The sequence below is a fragment of the Haplochromis burtoni genome, unplaced genomic scaffold, assembly GCF_018398535.1.
Source record: "Haplochromis burtoni strain Fernald_Lab_line unplaced genomic scaffold, NCSU_Asbu1 Contig_132, whole genome shotgun sequence".
In the NCBI taxonomy this organism is placed as follows: Eukaryota; Metazoa; Chordata; class Actinopteri; order Cichliformes; family Cichlidae; genus Haplochromis; species Haplochromis burtoni.
In genome coordinates this window covers 1,217,987-1,238,426 of record NW_024582493.1, presented here as the reverse complement: position 1 = coordinate 1,238,426, position 20,440 = coordinate 1,217,987, and the positions used below count along the sequence as shown (strand labels likewise).

The 20,440-nt window shown below is 40.2% G+C and overlaps 1 protein-coding gene across 7 annotated transcripts in view; it reads left to right on the top strand.

Moving 5' to 3' along the window:
• The window catches only part of bcas3 (BCAS3 microtubule associated cell migration factor), a 322,176-nt gene that overhangs the window by 54,320 nt on the left and 247,416 nt on the right, over positions 1–20,440 (top strand). For all 7 annotated transcript variants that reach the window (XM_042224209.1, XM_042224204.1, XM_042224203.1 and 4 more), the window contains exons 14-15: positions 10,562–10,695; positions 18,178–18,505. In XM_042224209.1, the coding sequence (XP_042080143.1) occupies positions 10,562–10,695; positions 18,178–18,505 (462 nt within the window). The remainder of the gene's footprint in view (positions 1–10,561; positions 10,696–18,177; positions 18,506–20,440) is intronic.

Here is a 20,440-nt window from a genome sequence, read left to right as displayed (position 1 = left end):
TGATAAATGTCTCCCTCTGAAGTCTGCTGTTGGGTCCTTTGCTCTGCGTACTCCATCACATTTGAAAGCACTGGATGTAACTGGTAAAGGTTTTGTGGCAGTTTTTGGCCTTTTCTTCTTTGATTGGTCGCTGTGCTTTTTGTAGTTGGAATTAATTGTTAAAATATATTAAAACAAATCTTGATTATGATTCTTACAATTATGTAAAGTAGAATAACCATTTCTAAGCAGCCAAATGGGATCAAAATCCTCTAACGTGGTCCTTTGCAGAAATATGAATCGCTCGTTTTTGTTAAATGAAAACAGAACATCTTTATTCTCAAATTGATGCTGAAGGAAATTGGGACTAAAACACTATGGATATGTGAAATGAGTCAACATTTCTGCACAAAAACAATGTTGTTAGCCAGCTGACTGTGTTTTTTATGTCGTAGTGTAAGAAAAGTGTCTTTGTTCATCATTTAAAGGAATAATGTCGTCTTTACTTCTAAGATCCAAACTAGGCCTCCACTGAATTCGGTGTATTCCAGTGCTGTTCATGTAGATTTTACATTGGTTCTGGTGTACTGGTTGATGCTGCGTCAGCAAGCCAAAAGAATCTGCCGTGACCCTTTACACAGGGCACTGTCATCATCAAAATTCCAGACACATTTTTAATCTTTCTAACTCTTAAGTGTGCCCAATCTAAAGAGCTAATACAACTTTAAAATGCAAAGAAATGCAGTGAAAAAACACAGATTTCAATCCTTTTAAAAAGAGACAAAAACTGCAGGCAGAGCATGTGATGAGATTAGGTTAAATCTGAACACAGGCATAGAAACTTCTCTTGCAGGACTGCTTTCATCATTGTTTTTCTTTTATTCATTTTCATTTCTAAGCTGCCTCTTTTTCAGTGTTCTATAATTAAAGGCCTCTTGTTTTGATCAGAGTCCAAATCCTGAGTGATTGGTTCATTGGTTTGCCTCTAAGTGAACTCGTTCCAAGTTAGTGGAAGTGGCTTTTACTGAACTACCTTTCTTGCCTTACTGAGGTTCGCTTCACAGTGTTCAACCTCAACATGGCAGAAACAAGAAAGAAACAATGATATGACTCCAGTAGAGCCTGGAAAACCAAGACGTTTTGGCTGGGAAGAGTTATGTAAGAAACCCCAGTGGCTTGTGTGTGTTGGAGGCGCTACAGAGGGTGGACCGTTCGCCGCCAGTTATTGGTGTGGCGGCTGGCGCTTCGGTGGATCTGTGGATCTATTCCTAGTGGTGTAATTAGAGGGACGCAGATGAAGTGCAGTGGCAAAGAGCTCTCTTTAACAGCTGCGATGTGTGTGTGCTTGTTTTCTTTCACGTCTCGTCCTTTTTCACTTATCCTTAATGATCCTTGACTTGATTATTGGGTATAACGCCAAGGTCGAAATAGACTCATATTTTGATGAAAGAGATACTGTCCAGCAACGAGGCTTTTTTTTCTTTTTCCTTTTTTTGGTGAGTATGACTGGCACTAGATGGAGTGATTGATTCAACAATCAAGCGAGCTCCATCCGCTTTATTCTTTCCAGCCCATGCTCAGTTTGATAAAGTCCTTTACATCAGCGGTCCCCAACCCCTGGGCCTCGGACCGGTACCGGTCCGTGAGTCGTTTGGTACCGGGCCGCAAGAGTTGAGGCTCCGGTGTGAAATGTCTGGTTTTCAGGGTTTTTATCGGTTTTCAGTGTTATTTTGTTATCGTTTTTATCGTTAACTCTGTTTTCCTGGGTCTTTTCACGTGTGTTATGAATAAATCTTCTTTTTTCGGTACCGGTACTAGTTTTATTTTGTTGTATTTATCCGCGACACCTTAAAGGCCGGTCCGTGAAAATATTGTCGGGCATAAACCGGTCCGTGGTGCAAAAAAGGTTGGAGACCGCTGCTTTACATGCAGTTGTGGAAGAAGACATCCTGTAGTCCTGTATTTGCAGCCCAAGAGAATGTCACATTTTGTATTTTTCTAAACAGCTGATATTAGTCTTGAATAATATGTATGAAGCATGTATCAAGTATATGTAATAACATTGCACTGATATAATAATGTGAAAGTGAATGTGAGTTTTGACTGGTTGTACAATGCAAAACATTTTGTTGCTTTAGCTTTCTTAAGCTTTTTGCTCACTTCTAGATTTTACTCTGAGGTTACAGAAAACTTCAGTTAATTTCCCTGGGTCTTGCAAACTTAGTTTTCAGCTTTTTAGGTGTAATTTAACAGGCTAATAACTTTTAAATAACGGCCATCCCTAACTCCATTTACCTCTGCAGTAACTTGTGGCTATAGCTTTTAAATAAATGTAGTGGATTGAAAAGTTCAGGTGTTAATGAAGCTACTCAAAGCATCACCCATGCAAGTATCTGCTATGCTTGAATAAATGTATTTACTTAGTAACCTTAATCATTGCAGGTTATTGTTACTTATATTATCAATCAAATTCACAGATTAATCAGAAATCTTGCCTGACCATGAGTCAAGTTTTGTACTGGATATATTTTCACCTTTGTCTTGTGAAGAATCCTTTTTCAGCCTCATGAAATCCACGGTAGATCAGGAAAACACTGTGCAGCCACCTAAAAGTTTTGAATACCCCTTCAAAGCCACGACTAATGGAAGCTGAATCAAGACTGAATCTCTCCCCTCATGGAGCTGTCCCATAAACCATATCCCTGGTTTAGCAACAGGCTGGTCTAATGAATAGCCTGGCTTGTTGTGCCTGACCATTGAGGCAGCTGTGCCATGATGCAGCTCGTGGTGTAATAACTCTATCTGTACATCTCACTAATGTGTGAAAGAAACCAGGCTGTTGCCAAAAAACCTTGGACCCACACGCACATGTTCAACATGAGGGGAATTCCCACACACAAGCAGCTTCACTCGGCCGCACATTTAGTATGGATTGAGTCATGTCTTCACACCAAGATGGTAATTAGCACTCGTAGGCGGCTCTGATCTGATTTACAGCTTCTACACCACAGGCCTCTCAGTTTTGCCTTTTTGAGAGATTAAAAAAACAAACAAAAACTGAATTTTACTGAGACTACTGTAATATTTGGGTGTGTTTTTACAATGCCTGTCGTACTTGTTGCAGCTCAGGCTGACACCTCCATCGTTTGCTATTTGTCATTAGTATTTGACAGCAGACCAGAATGTGATTTAAAGCCATGCATTGTGCAGGGAGCACTGTGGGGAGATGTGTCGTCCTAGTGTTCAACTAATCTCTAGCTATGGTGTTTCTATTGTTTCAGATGAAAACACAAGGTTTAACAAAGATGTGATTTTAAGCTGGTCATGTATGTGTTTATCAAACACATTTAGCTTCTACAGTAAACAGCTATTTTGGTACAGTGAGAGGCATTCATTTACTGCCTACTTGTGTATCAAGGTGGTGGTTTTAAGAGCCTAATAGCATTGGTTCTAGCATCTAAATTCTGACTTCATCATGTAAGTTTCCAACCTACAAAAAACACGGTCTGCATTACACCGTGTTTTCTAAAGTAGTTTATTTTTTTTATTTTTTACAAAAAAAATCATAAAATAATGTAATATTTGCCATCTCAGTGGATAAGCCCCACGCTCTTGCAGGTGAAAAGTGGTTATTAAAGTGCATGGTCAGAGCTACAGAGTGGAACTGGATGAGCTAGATGGTGACTCAGGGTCTCTGGAAAACTTGGCTGAGAAAAAAATTCCCCAGAACAAACAGCAAAGCCGTGTGGAGTCATTTATAGCCCACATGGTGCGGTAACGCGCAGGTCATTTCGAACTTCTTTATGGTATGTGTGTAGGTGGGAGACTGAGTGGGGAAGAGGACAGTGGGGAAGTTTCTTGTTTCTATGAATTGTGGAACGGTTTGTTTGTTTGGCAGCGTATATATGGAAAGCAGTGGTTACGACTTGGTGTTCCCAAAATCTTCCCTTAATTTTTTTCAGCAGAGATAATTTGATCTATTCAGTCAGACAAAAAAAAGAGAATTCTGGAAAAGGAGTAGTAGCTCAAGCCGATGTGCACCCAGCACCCGGCACTCACGTGTTAAGGGAATCAGACTCGGCTCCACAAAAATGGAGAAGAAAATGTTACATGAACTCGTGGCTACATGAAGATGTGTGTTATTTATTAATGTTTTAAAGTAATGTAATTAATATATTTGTTGTCAAATACTGTAATTAACAAGCACTTAAAATGCCCTTATAGCAGAAAACCACTATATAAATAATTAACATTTATTCAAATGTTAACGATTTTCCTGTAATTTATTACAGGTACACAAGTGTGTTTTAAGCTTTTTATAAATACTTGTGTAGTACTTATACAACACATATGTTTATTATGTTTCGCATTTGCAAAATTCTTGTATCTGCAGATAAATAAAAGCATAATTACAGCATCAAAGCCTGTTTGTAAAGGCAGAACAGTTTACATTACTTTATGTAACTTCATGTATGTGATTATTTGCCTGATGAACCATGTTTCCTCTTGTTACAAAGTAACTTTGCATTGCTTTTTCCATCATTCAAAATAATTTGTTAGTCATTTTTGTGTTTTTATTTATTTAAATGATTAAAAAAACCCTACATTCAAATTAAATATAGTTATGAAACCTGAAACAGAATGGATGGCCTCAATACTCCTTTGTGTGACACACAGCTTCAGTGGACCAGCTGAGATCTAGGAAGTCTTAAATCTTACCTATGAATGGCAGCTGTGACAGTCTGAAGGGATTTCATTGGTTAACAGAACTGAAAAAATGCTCAAGCTAGCCCATAAGAAGTTTACCTCGCTCTTGGCCTAAGGGATTAAGCTCTGATGACAGTCCCAAAGTCTTTCAGTAGATTTTAAATCCATAGATTTTAGATGTGAGCAGAATGTTCTCGGGATTTTAAAATATGACATGACAAAAAAACCTGCTTTTAACTCCTGTCAAAACCTTCTTTGAGCTGCTGTGAGAACATGTTTGTCCCATGTTGAGAAACCACAAAAGCAAAACAAAAAGAACTGGGCTTCATTGGGAATTTAGATTAGTGGCAGCAAACTGGTGTTGAAGCTTTGGCAGATTGTTGCAGGTGAAACAAGAACAGAGGCTTCCTTCATGTTTTCGCCTTTTTATACAGCCAATAATGTGCTCGTTGGACAGCCTTCTGGCAAATGACAAATACAAACTTCTGCTCTTTAAAACAATTTCAGCAGGAAGTTTGCAAATATGTAAATGCCCCATAACACAAACTTAAGTAGTGTATTTTTCCACTTAAGGTGATGAAAGAACAACCCTGAAGCTCTGCTTTGAGAACAGTCACGCTTTGTGAACTTGACCGCTATGGTGCCTGCCTCTTATGTGTCGGCACGACTTTAAAGCCAGGTGACTTTTGCCCTGTTAAAAGAGCCAGCGTTCCAGCATAGTAATGTCAAACTGCTAGCTGTTTCTCCGCTAGGTTAGACACACACACACACACACACATATATATATACACCTTTTTTCATATCTATTAATATCTAAGTGCTCACAGGTGGTCTGCCTATGGAGCGTGTAGAAAAACACAATTTTTGGTTTCAGCCCACTGTACATCAAATGAACCGTAAGCACTCCTCCTTCTCCTGCCTCTCTTGTTTTCTCCATTTTTCTTCCATTCTGTCCGCCTTCAAGTGGCCTTCTTTTCATCTTCAGAACGATGCGTTTCAGGGACCCAGAGAATTTTGATACACCTGAACAGCATGCCTTTAAAAAAGGTGTTGTGGCTATCAGGTGCTCGCTCTGCTGAGGCACTGAACAATCTTTATTTGTACCAGTATTTGTATTAAATTCTAATGACGTTATCATAAAAGGAATTTCATTCTCAAATGAATTCAAAGACGTTAACTTTTGCTCAGAAATTTCAGTGCTGAGTAAAAACTGCTGGATTCAAACACTGGATGAATTTAGAGGTTAAAGGTCAAGGTTGCAGCGATCTAACCAAATAAAACATTTTTGTCTTTACCTCGACAACACATAAACATCATCTAGTGTTGTTTAGTTTAAATTTTGTTCATATGCTACTCAAAGTTTTTTAATGCACATGCAAATATAAACATACACCATCCGTACTAAAACATAAGCATTACGTAGCTATAACTTTTAAGAGAAATGAGTAATTAGTCAGACTGCACCCGCTCTGCTTTGTTGGGGGCGGCTGACTTTGGCTTTTTAGCATCTGTCTAACCCTAATGCTTACTCTGCTGCCCAACAGATATAAAACTGCTCGTATATTAGTCTGCTGCTGCGGTGTTGAGAAGATTAGTAGGGCACACTCTTCCCCCTCCAATTTGCACTGCAATCAGTAGCACAATTTTCTCTAGTTATAAAGAGTAGACATAACCATTAACGTTCCTTTGATTACAACCATGTTAATATTCTCGCGTTTGAAGACCAAACTCCTGGCACCGCTCTGAAACGTCCTCAAAAATTTCCTGGCAGAGTATGACAAATTATATTTAGAGTATTACAATTTGTATAGGATATATTATTAGGCTTTATATGATAAAATGCAGGGAGATTGTTGGGCAGTGTAATTGCAGATGTTTGATAGAAAGCAATTAGGCAAAGAAAATGAGTGAATAACTGCTATATTTACCATTTAAAATCACCTGCCTAAAATAACACTGCTCTTTCATGCTGTTTTGACATGTCGGAGCATGGATGTAGGACTGTTTTTGGAGGCCAGATGTGCACCTTGGTTGCACAGGTGAATTGTCCTGCTGGAAAATGCTGTTGTCACAGGGGTGTGTCCAGGTTTCCTTAACAGTACAAGTAGCATTTAAATGAATGTTAGGACCCAAGATTTCCTAGCAGAACATTGCTTTGTAATGAGAGGATCAGCGTTGTCCTCTTCACTTTTTATTGCATTTAATATTGTGGCTGTGAGCTGTATATGTCCAGTATATGTACAAATCCATTCAGAAAGACATAACGTCCTGTCCTTCCCAGCCCTGAAGACAAAACCTCCTCTTTATGATGGATAGTCTTTCAAAGTAAATGGGCTCATTTGCTCTGAAGTTTATGCATCCTGGTAACAGCGAGGCTATCCGAATCCCCCAAGTACTCCATCTTGTAAGCTTTATCCCCTCCACATGGTTATAATTTGAGAATTTCCCGATTTTCAAAGCTTTTTTTTTTTTCAGCGTAGTGTTGTTAATTAAAAAGTGGACTAGTTTTGTTGTGGCGTTCCACTTTGCCAAGTAGGGAAATCACCCTCTTCTTTCCATTTATTTCTTTGCCTTTCTCGCTCTCTCTCTCTTTCAGCCGTTCGCCCTCCCGTCCCGTCCGCCTTTGTCAAGAATAAAGCTAGCCCCACCACTTTGTAAATGAAACATCCTCCCAACATTAATGGGATTGAGCAGATGTTTTCTGTTTGGATGGTCAGAGATGGGACACTAAAGCCTGCAGCAAAACAAAACAAAAAGATTTTAAGAGGAAAAAACCCCAGAAAGCAAAAGCAGATATTTATGGAAATGATTATATCACTTCCCTCATATCCCATATGAACGCATGTCTCGCACACATGGCAAATTAGAAGTCATCCCTTCCAGTTTAGCGCACGTCTTAGAGCATGTGCCAGCGATCTTGGTACTAAAACATCGTAAATAACACTGTAACCCCTGGGACAAGGTGTTATAAATAGGACGTGTCAAACCCCGCTGTAGCCAGCCGCTGTTTAAAACCTTCTCTTTTCACCCACCGGGCCGCTCAGCTGCTTTTTAATTTGGCCCTCCCGTGGGCTAACCGACTGACGCCTCTCGGCAAGGGCCTCTGTATTTCAACAAGGCCACAAAAGCCCCAGTCCTCGGGCACTCGCACTCGCAAAGCTCTCCAGCCTTCCTGAGCTGTTACTTTTTTGGAGCCCAGACTCTACCATCAGCAGAAGAGAAACACCGGCCCTGGCCAGAAGGCAGTGGCCAAGTCTCATCTGTCAGAAAGCTAGGGGCCAGACTCTCCAGCCACTGGGTGGGCAGGGCCCGACCAAAACAGAGAGAGGAGCAAAAGTGAACGAGAGCGGAGAACAGGGGAGAGAGGGTTTGAGAGCGAGAGGAAGCTCCCAGATAAACAGACCGCAGCGCCTCAACTCCTAATCGCCCTGCGCTTCCGTTTCCAGACTCTATAATTAGAAGGGCCCCGGCCCTTCTTTCTCTTTATTCCCAGTTGACGCAAATGCTTCTTGTGGCTTGGCACCTCGTTTGGGGCGTGGGTTTTCAAGAGTTTACAGGCCCTGGGCCTTAGCTTTTTGGCTTTCTGGTCGCTCTGATACAGCATGACTAGCTAACCACTGTCTTAATGCACACTTCACTTGGCTTTAGTTAGAGTTTCTTTCTTCCACCTCTGATAATCTGCACGAACCTATCATTTATCCAGATTTTCATCATCTGTGAGCAGTGCTTTTTCTTTACTAATTTTCAAATCTTGGCCAAGGGAAACTTCGACTCTGAATGTGCAAAAATGGCTTCTTTTTTTTCCAGAAAGGGAGTGTTTTCCATCTCCCTCGCACGTGTTGTTGGATCCTTTTAATCTCATGCCATTCCAACATCCTCTTTTCACATTTGACATGCCACCCAATAAAGCCCGGCCACTAATTAAAACCTACTGCAGCCTTCACATAAAAGATTCCAAGTGGAAAAACTGAGAGGAAAATACTAATTACTTTAATATTATTTATGTCTGGAAGTCATCAGAAGGACAGGGCCTTGGACATTTTTTACACTCTGCATCAATGAGTTGTATTATGAGTTGCTGCTCGATCTCCATGTTTGTAGCATGTCAGAAGGTTTCTGGGGATGGGTTTTGGATTGTATTTGAAAAGCAGTGTAGACGAGCCAGTTTAGATCTGGGTTTGTTCTGGTGTGGTTTGTTGGGCATGTTGTTTATGGTTTGGACCTATACTTTCTGGAGTTTGACGAGCTTCAAATAAAACAGGACCAAATGAATGGGCCTGTCAGTGTTGGTTACACTTGTGCTGCGCTGTGGTTCAGCGTTTTGGTGATTCTGAATGCGCATAGACACGCCCATAAATGTGCACTGATGCTCGAATACATAGATTGCCTCTTTTATGGATGCTCGTTTCGTCTGTCCTTGAACAATCACACGACTCGAGCCGTGCTTTTACCAGACCGAGCTATCATGTAAGGCAAAGTTGCATTTTATGACTGTCACAAATGATAGCTGGCTATGTTTAATGGGCTGGTTTGTTTGTTTTAAGTGCATAGTAATTCTTTCATGCTGTCTAACATGTGTCATGCACAGTTTGTATGGTTGTATGCTGCTGGAATAAAATGCAGTTGAAATATTTTGGTTGGTCAGTAGAGGTGGGAATCACCATACATCCCACGATACGATATTATCACAATACTTAACGCACGATACGATATTATTGCAATTTTTAAAAATATTTTGCGATATTCAGATTCTGTCCATAAAGGTAAACTTTATCAATATTCATTTATCTAATATCAAAGTCTCACACTCAGTCTTTCTCTCATTTCAGTTTTATTGTTGACAAACTGAACGGTTTGTATTACAGTCTAGTCCAACTTAACTGAATGCAACCATCTGGTACAATTATAGCTATTCTGAACTATGCAATTTATGAAAACTATGCAGCCCATTCAGCAACTGAAGAATTTGAAAGTAAATTAAAACAAAATATAATTTTACATTAAATAAAAAAGTTTTAAACTTAATTAAAATAAAACATGTCTTAAATTAAAATAAGTAAACTGTCATGTTTATTGCTGCCAAAAACAAGTTAAACACATTTGGACAGTGAAGGAATGTCAGGATTCTCGCTCAGAAAAAGGATCAACATGCTCTGAGCACAAAAACCTTTTTTGTAACAAAATATCGATTTCTGCTGTCCCTGTATCGATACATTATTAGCAAACAAAATATCACGATACTACACAGTATCGATTTTTTTTCCCCCACCCCTATTGGTCAGTGTACCATTAGGAACAGTAAGACACACTGCACAAATTGGAGTATCATTTTGAATCATCTTGATTAAAATGATTAAAATAAACAAACAAAAACCAAGATGTAACATGTGCTTCAGGTGATAGGTCTAAAGGTCTCTGGTGGAGTGATGGGACATCATACTGCCACATTTGATCGTTTGATGATTGCGGTAAAAACACATCTTCTAAGGCCAGATGATATGCATATGGTTAACATAGATGTTTTCCTCTTCAGACCACATTATGTTGTATGGATGGGAACCTTATCATTATGGAGTATACAGCACTATTGACCTCCAAAGCTTAATTTGTTCGATTAGTGTCATCACTGTATGGTTTGGCCCAGTTGAAAAGGTAGGCGCTGCTACATGACACAAATGTAGTGTGAAGTGCATTTTAAACCGTGCGTATTACAATATTTGAGCATTAGCCAAAAAACAAACAAACAAAAGGCATGCATTCAAGCAGCTGCACGATAAAATAAGAACCATTTATACAGCACACATTAAGAATCAGCTTACAGTGAAGCCGGCTAACGGACTGATTCCTGATGTCAGTGACTATGTGTTCTTTGTAGGAATGCTGCTGGTAACTGCTGACACCCTGGGACATGACTTTCACGTCTTCCAGATCCTCACCCACCCGTGGGCATCTTCGCAGAGTGCCGTTCACCATCTCTATACGCTGCATCGTGGGGAGACCGAAGCCAAGGTCTGACACAAACTCAAACCTACACGCACACTGCAACCATCCACTGGGAGTAATAGTACAGATATTTAATGAGTGTTTAGATTGCATTGATTCACATACACATACATTCTAGTCAAATGTAGTAAATTGTGCACTTGTATGTAAGTATAATTATTACTTCTTTCTTCCTGTCAAATCACTGCAATATGATTAAGATAGTGAAGATAGTGAAACCAAAAAAAGGGTAAGAACAAAGGTACGGTATTACAAACAAAACACAATTTATTACTGCTTGTCCCTCCATAGAACAAAAGTATGTGTAATAGTGACCATGAAATTTAAAAACATTAGCGTGATACATAAGGTCAACAATAGAAAGTAATGCATTTATTTATCCATCAACCTCATTTTTACTACCTTGCTGAGCTGTGTTGGCAAAGATCTTAGTGTAGATGGCTGGACCTTCCTCTCCCTGACTGTCTCCTTTGGCTGCTCCAGGGATATTTTACCAGCTCAAAACCATAAACTTTCCAGGCTGTCCCGGTTCAGCCCAGGGGTTTTCTCCTCATATTTTTTAGCGCAAAACCTAGGTGGCGAAGAATAATCTTACTGAGATACCTGGACCACCGGAACTGAGAGCTACTCTCCCTCTCTCCAAAGATGAAACAACCACTATCTCATGACCATATTGTGGGTAGGAATGTAGATCAACTGTTAAACTCACAGCTTTTATCATTTATTTAATGACTTAGTTATCCTCAGTTGTTTCTTCATTTCCTTTCAGTAGTAGACAGGAGATGACCCTTCCCTTAGCTGTCTAGTTTGCGTGAGATCCAGGTTTGGACCAGTCCCCCTCCAAACCACATTCCCATTTAAACAGATACATTTATGAGAAAAATACATGATTGGTAAAGAAAAACATTCATCCAGTTTATAGAAAATAACATGCTCCACCCCCTCGATGAACTGCAGCATTTAAACAGCATTAAAACATTACCTGTGTTGTTATTCTATACAATTTAGCATAATTGTGTTTTTATAGTACGAAATCACAACAACAGTTACCTGAAGTTGCTTTATATTGTAAGGAAAGACCCTACAGTAATACAGAGAAACCCCAGCATTAAGACAACCACTGGGAATGTGTTTGTGAAAAGTGGGAAGGAAAAACTCCCTTTTAACAGGAGGAAACATCCTCCAGAACCAGGCTCAGGGAGGGGCGGCTATCTGTGTGACCAGTTGGTGATGAAGGGAGACAGAACAAAAGACTTACAGAGGAAGAGAGCCAGAGATGAATTTTAACTAATGATTAAATGCAAAGCTGTGTACAGATACATAGTGAGTGAAGAAACACTCGCGTGTTACCTGATTTAAACGTAACCATTACTTTATCAAAAAAGAAAGTTTTAATTAAAGAGGATGTCTCTGCTAAAATCTTGAGTTGACACATTATTACATGTGGTCATTTAATAATACTTTAGGGAGAGAAAAGAGTATATCGAGCAGTATATTAGCTGTGGGCAGCTAATTTTCACCACCTACACTTTGACACTTTCACTAAATGTATGGTCTATAATAATGAAGTGAAGGGATATGGTAATTAATTTAATAAAACAATGAAAAGAAAAAAGATTGTAGTTCTCAAGATTATTTTTAGTTTGACTTTTTCTCATTAATTACAGTAGAAAGGAGAAGTGCTTGCTCAACAAAAGTACTTCAGGCCTTGTTAAGTTCAGGATTATTGACTGGGAACACACACCATCACATGCACACACACTCCTACAGCCTGCCTGCAGTTAATGTATGACCAAACGTCAGGTCTGCTGACTGGCTGCACACTGAGGGTGCTTTGATCCAAGCCCTTGTAAACACTGAATGCCGGCCCCTGCCTGTGTTTGGGACAGGGGTTATCACCACAATAACACACAGACACACACACCACACACACACACACACACACAGAACTCAGAAACATACTGGGAGTCATAAAGTCTTGAGTTAGGTAGGTGGAGGTGGACGCCTTATCTGTCTCCAGCGACCAAACATGCGGCTGGCTGTCAGTGACCCGAGGCCAGGTAAACAGACCTGCAAGCTGATAACAGCTGTAAGGGGCTGAAGGCGGAGCAGAAGGTAGATGAGCTCAGAGCCACGAGGCTCTTCTACTAAACTTAACAGTCTGTAGCATCAATTGATGTCCAGTCATCTGAATGAATGAAAAATGAACTGGCACATTTATTTGTGCTTCAGTAATGAGGCTGCTCTGTGAGAACACAATTTCTTCAGCCTTTATTTTTAGCAGTGGTTCCCAAACTTTTTTGCTGGGCCCCCCTTTGTTTTACAAGAAAAATGTTCGCCCGCCCCCCCGCGTGTCGCTAGCAATCACGTAGCACAACATTATATACCAGGTAGTCCAACTTCAGTAACCCTACAAACGCCACTGCTGTTTAGATTCTGTCTTCATTTATGTTGGAAGTGGTAGCAGAGCTGTACGTTTGAATTTGTTTCAAAAATCTCTGTCAGAACATGGTATGAAATGTTTAGGTGGAAACTAGCGAGCTAACTTCCTGTTAACTTCTAACTCCGTTAAATTTATTAAATTCTGTTTTCATGGATGCCTGGATGTTAAACTTAATTGTTACACCTTGTAAAGCAGCAACGCTGATGATTTTATTAAAGATCAAATCATTTAGACCGTTTTTAACTCTTAGTGTTCGTTTGACTTTGGGACCTGAAGCTGACGGAGTTTAGGACCCAGATTACTCCGAAGCTCCTCGCTACGGCAGCCGTAATGCTCTGACAATCCATCAAGCAGTGCGGCTTACCAAAGTTGTACTAAAACGTTTTTAACAGATTTTTGCACGCCCAAATCGATTCAAGGTCAGTAAGCACAACCAGAATTCATACATAAGGCACACTCTCGGTTTTTGAGAAAAATAAAGGATTTTAAGTCCTTATAGTGTGGAAAATACGTTATACAGAAGAAAAGAATATATCGCGATATATATCGTTACCGCACATGCTTCAAATTATACCGTGATATGAATTTTAGGCCATATTGCCCAGCCCTAGTCACCCTTAGCAACAATAACTGCAATCAAACGTTTGTAGTAACTGGCAATGAGTGTTTTATAGCACTGTGGACGAATCTTGGCCCACTCATCTTTGCAGAATTGTTGTAATTCAGCCACTTGGAGGGTTTGAGCGTGAACTGCCTTTTGAAGGTCATGCCACAGCGTCTCCAAAGTCCTCATTTGGTCTTTCTTAAGTCATTCCGAGATGGACTTGGTGTGTTTTGGATCATCGTCCTGCTGCAGAACCCAAGTGTGCTTCAGCTTGAGGTCGTGGACAGTCTCCCTCAGGATGTTTTGGTAGACAGCAGAATTACCACAAAGATTCAGAATCTGAATCAGAGTGCTTTATTAATCTCTAAGGAAATTATGTCAAGTCTTCCAGATCCTGAGGCAGCAAAACAGCCCGGCCATCACACTACCACCACCATATTTTACTGTTGGTATGATTTTCCTTTTCTGAAATGCTGTTTTACTTTTACGCCAGATGTAATAGGACACACTTTTCAAAAACTTCAACTTTTTCCACGTCTATTCCATGTTTTTACCATTTGTGGATAATGGCTCTCACTGTGGTTCGCTAGAGTCCCACAGCTTTAGAAATGGCTTTATAACCTTTTCCAGACTGAGAGATCTCAATTACTTTGTTTCTCATTTGTTCCTGAATGTCCTTGGATCGTGGTATGATGTCTGGTTCTTGAGGATCTTCCTCTCTTTGTCAGGCGGGTCCTATTAAGCGATTTCTTGATTGAGAACAGGTGTGGCAGTAATCAGGTCTGGGTGTGGCTGTTGAACTCAGCTTTCCAAAGGTGAAACACCACAGTTCATTTAAGTTATAACCTGGGGGGAGCCACTTTTTTGCACACAGGGCCTTAATAATAAACACCTTCATTTAGAAGCTGCATTTTGTGTTTACTTGCTGCTCAGTGGTTTGGTATCTCCTTTGTTCAATCAATAGACTTCTGGGGCAGATGGCCCCGCCCCTTCCTGAGCCTGGTTCTGTTGGAGGTTTCCTCCTGATAAAAGGGAGTTTTTCCTTCCCACTTTTGCCAAAGTGCTTGCTCATAGGGTGTTGTCTGATTGTTTCTATATTATTGTAGGGTGCTTATTAAGAATATTAAGCACCTTGAGGTGATTGTTTTCATGATTTGGTGCTGTATAAATAACATTGAATTGTAGTAATGCAGCACATGTTTTCAAAAGGTAAGACGTCTGAAAGAACGCCAGTTAAGCAACCAGACTCTCAGACATACTGTTGTAATACGTATATATGTGTATATCATTAGTATTAATTCACAAATGCACCCATATGGCCTTCTCTTCTTTATAATGCTGGACATGTCATGCGTGATCTTCAAAAACAATTTGAAATTCCACTTTCCCTCACACATTTTTAAATTAGCTCAGGCCTAAAGAAAGAAGCTGCTTTACTGTTTTCTTAACTTGCATAAAGTAGTTTGAACCTGCATATTCACTAATATTGGTTTTCAGTGTTTCTGAGATCTGATTTTTAATGCCCCTCAGGTCACAGCATTTCATACTGATTGACTGATGTTCACTCTTTGTGTTCTCCAGATTCGTTGAATGGTTGAACGATGTTATGTACCTTAGATAATAAAAGCAAAATTCTTTGCAGTTTAATACTGAGAAATGTTATTCTTGAAACAGCTGATCTATTTGCCCACACAAGAGAGGTGAACCCCTCCCTTCTCTGCCTCATTTCTGGGGTACTTTTATTTATATATATCCAGTCATGTTACTAAGATGTTACTAGTTATATTAACATTTTAGTTGTTAGATGTTCCACTGTGTTTTGTTAAGCAGCACAAAACTCCATTTTTTGCCTCTATTGCAAATAAAAAAAAAAAAGATTTTAAGAGTTTTAGCAGTTGACATGTTGCCTTTCCATTGTTTCATTATGTAAAATGTATTTTTATGTGTTTATTTACATTCTAATCACTGTGTAAATGGAGTTTTTGGGGACAGACTGTCACTGTCAGATTTCCTTTGTAACCTACTTCCACAGAGTAACCAGGCTTCTTTTGCAAACATGTGATTTGAGTATTTGCTAATTATATGTCAATATTTAAAAACCTTACTGACTTTAATGTTAAAAACATCTTGTTTTAATGTTGTGATATTTCTTGTGAAGCAGTGGAAATGATCTAAACTTGTAGTTCTGACACAAAGCAGCAGCTCCAGTCCCAAGAAGACATTTGTGTTCAAAACCCACATCAGCCATCTTTAGTATATGCACATTGTTTAAAAGCATTTACACACTTATGGATCTGTTTACATCTATTACGCTTCTGCTCACAGTTAACAGTGCTTTTCCATCGTTATAGATCAAATTAGGTTGCCGTAACAATATTGACAAACAGAGGCCTGTTATGTAACTTTTGTAATCGTAGTTAGTCTGTCAAAGTGAGAAGGATGAGGCGTCCGATGCTAACAACCACATAAACCCTCGTTAATTGTCCATCTCACGCCTCCATGTGAGAGGTGTTTATCTTGTCACATCTTTGTCACATTCTCGTCATTCTTTCAGACTTGTTCCCAGGTCAGCTGAGGTGCTTAATCTTCACTACCTGGTGTGACTGATTTAAAAAGAAAAACAAAGGCATTAAACTCGTCTTATCATCTTCTGACTGTCACACATGTCATCAAGTACTTTGTTGGAAAATACAAGGGAGAGCTATCCAGTCTTTCAGGAATGTGCTACCTCCACATCAGCCCTTGCATGTGACTGAAAGCAGATGCATTCCGCCTTTTTGAGATAACATTTGACAAATGTTTGATATGTGGATGGTTGTCACACCATGAAAGTACAATTATAGCCACCCTTCAGGTAATCCCCCACCTGATCGAAATGGATTTGGCCATGATATCCAGGACCCATTTACTGTTGGAGCCCTGACAGGTCTATTATGACCAATTACAACACACACAAAGTAGTTCTTTCTCATCTCTGAGTCATCTCTTATAAGCTACAGCAGAGGTCAGCCCTCCTCTTTCAGTCATCTTTGTAAAGTAAAGTAACTGTCTGGTATGCAGAGGATGCCCCATTAACTGTCATTGCTGGGGACAATTACCTCGTCTGACCTGGCAAAAGATTAGAAAGGCCTGGAGGGACAGAGCTTTCTCTTTGGCTGGCTGACTGAGGAGTCAGGCATTCCTCTTGTAAACTTTCTCCTGGATCTACACTCTCCAGCCTGCCATATAGATATAATAGATATATGTATTATTATTATTTTTATTTTTTTAAAGGCATGCCAAGTGATAGATGCAGTTTCAGCGCACAATCATTTCATCAGTCTGTCACCTTATCTCTTTGTCTTTTCATTTTCTCGCTCCCACTCTCCAGTGCTTGTATTGTCTCATGCAGCCTATTTGTCTGGTTTCCTGCATGTCTGACGTGCTCGGGGAGATCCTATCTTCTCTTGAATGTCTGCTCCCTGAGTGTTGGAGAAGAGCAACTAAATAAGGATGCCATTTTTCTTGGTCATTTATTTTATCGCCAAACAATCTCATATCTTATTGTCACCTCTTGCAAAAACTGTTGTCTGTTTCTGTCAGGCTAGTCGACATCTCAGTCATATCTCTTGATCTCTGCGATTAACACTATAGCCCAGTCACACTAGAGTTAGTTGCACTTTGGAGTAGTTTACTTTTGCGTCCATGTTTCTGTGCTGAATAAAATACGCAGGCATGTAAATATATTTTACACATTCATCAAGTTATTTTGAGACCATCCATCCACTTTCTGCCACAGTTCTGGGTCCCAGGGACAGCAGAGAAGCCCAGGCCTCTCTCTTTGACCATATTCACAGATGGGATTATTTTGAATTGTGCACAAATGATAATATGCCAGTGTGGAAAAGCTTTTTATCTTTGCCAACTGTCTCAGCTGAAAGAAGCTTCATTTCAACACTGTATCTTCTCTGACCAGCAAATCTAAAATCAAGGTCCACTGTAAACCCGTGTTTGGGACAGTAGACTTTCCACACTGTCCCAGAGCCATCCCACCAGTGATATTAGGACCAAATATTTAGGAGGTTTACCGCCCTCCAAGTACTTAGTTTCTCAAGTCACTCAGTGTGTAGTTTGTATGGAGTAGGCATCATTCTGTTTTAGGAGCGTATGCACCTGAGGATCATCCACATAGAAGTGGCTTCTAAGAATGAAACTGAGGGGCTGCAGATACAGAGAAAAGATGCCCAATGACTGATCCCTGAGGACGTGAGATGGTTTAGACTAACACAAAAACATTCTCTCCAGTTTTTACACGCCGACCAGCCTCTACACTTTAATGGAATTTTCAGAAAGAAAGTTTTATGTGGTATGTGTCAACATTTCCACTACTTGTGCTTATGGTGTGACATTTATCTGCTCTGTTTTTTGTCTGTGATTTTTTTTTTCACCTGTCTGGATCCAGGTACAGGACATGTGTTTCAGCCAGGACAGTCGCTGGGTAGCCGTCAGCACCCTCCGTGGCACCACGCATGTATTTCCCATCAACCCCTACGGCGGTGCACCGTGTGCCCGGACTCACATGTCCCCACGTGTGGTAAACCGGATGTCGCGCTTTCAAAAGAGCGCTGGATTGGAGGAGATTGAACAGGAGCTGAACAGGGCAGCTGCTTTAGGAGGAGGAGCAGGAAGTCTCGCAGGAAGTGGCTGCATCTTAGGTGGAGGAGGCATCGGTGGGCGCTGTAGCCCCATACCTGGCCTGTCCAGTAGCCCCTCAGGGTCTCCATTACATGGTAAGGAGCTGGGAGGGTGAAGAAGTGAGACACTTATTAACTTGTTTCAGTTTTAGAAGTCCAAGTTGGCGTCTCAGCAGTAGAGTTGTGGTCAGAAGAATACATACACACGACTGGTAACAATGAAAACTGTTAGGAAGAGCAGATTTAGGAGTTTTAAGTGGTTGCCGGTTGGTAGCATAGCAACAGCTGTGACTCCTGACATGCTCAGACGGGTGTGAGTACTGTGTGGACATATGCTGCTTCCAGAGGGGACACACTGAGCACCTGTGAACATTTTGAGTTTTTTATGTAAAACTTTATATTCAGCCACATGTTTCAAAAATTACTTACTTGGCTTCTATGTCCATTTCTTAAAAAATAGAGCTTTTTAAAACTGGATTATTCTTTTTGATACACTCTGTATATTAGTGAGTTGTCACAGTGAGTAATAAATGTGTTAGTCATGATGTAATACATGATTGTTCCAAAACTAGATGACAAGCAGCTTCCTCAGTTCTGTAATCTCTGTAAACTAAACAGTAATTCTCATCTAGTCTGGTTATGTTGACACATTCACATCCTTAGAACAGACCACGGATTCCACCCAGAACTGTTTACCAGCTGTGATATACTTGGAAGTTTAGCCTCGAAAGTTCATTAGACTCTCTATGAGGTTTTTTTTCCAGCCCCCATTTTTGAGAATAATTTAATCTGGCAGCAAACGTCATAGAGAGTTTATATAAGTTAACAGGAAATCCAAAAACTTGTTTCTGTTAGTTTACTCATTTACTTTTCGCAACTTCAAAAATAAGGTACATACTGACCCATGAAGTTTTGATACAGTTATATCCTCACATACCGAGTGCTGAAATCAGTGTGTAATGTGTTTACATCATAAATGACTTAAATTACCTGTTGTCAGATTCATTTTTAATTTTGATTTATTGAACCTTTATTTATACAGGAAGTTCCACTGAGACTCTGTGTCTCATTTACAACACAGACCTGTTTCAGACGAACATATTAAAATGCTTCAGGTTGACTGTTTTTAATGATCCGTTGACAATTACATCAACAACATAGTTTACAAACAGCAGGTTTTGTTAGTAATGCCTTAGCGGCCACGTTAGTGTTGCTCACTTACACTCTTTTCGACTTCTGCAGAGAATCTTTGTATAATCTAAGATATAACCTAACCAAGTGGCCAATGCCGTTCCCAGCATTTATACTTGTGGGTGGTGTTTTATGTGTTAATTACCTTGTGGCTGTGGCCTGGTGTTATATGCTGTTCTAGCCATAATAGAAACAAATGCAGTACTGGGCCTTTTCCCTCCTGGGTCCCCACACTTTGTTGTGGTCATGTTTTTTTTCCGTAGGCAAATCTGTATGTTGTTTGTTCAGACATGAAATCTCCAACCAGGAATCTGCTGTTGTCTCCAAGTCCTTGTATTGAGGGTATGATTGTTGTTCCTTATATTTGAGGCAACAGTTATTTTTCTCTCACAGTTTCTTTTGAAAACTGCAGCAGAAATGCATAAGAGGAAACAACTGTACTGAGCAGGCCAATCACAGTAGCTGTGGCCTCCATTAACGCAACAGTTGGTGACATTCCTGGGACAGCGGTGACGACACAGGTCTTCAGACGGGTCTGCAGTTACTGCGTACATACGGCGTAGACTTATTGCCCACCCCCTCTTGCCACCCTCTAACACGTTAAGCAGAGAGGGGGCAACCTTTGCATTCACCTAGAGATGTGTTTCTGTCCACATGACGACTGTAAGCACGACAGTCGCTCTTTTTCAGCAAGTATCTCTCCGTCTGCAAGTATTTTGTCGTGATTGTGCAGTGATATAAAAATGGTGAGCTAAATGGAGTGTTACTTCAGGTTAGAGATTGCTGCAGTGGAGTCTGTGTGTGTCTGTGTGCATGTGTGTTTGTGTTTCCAGTGACTGG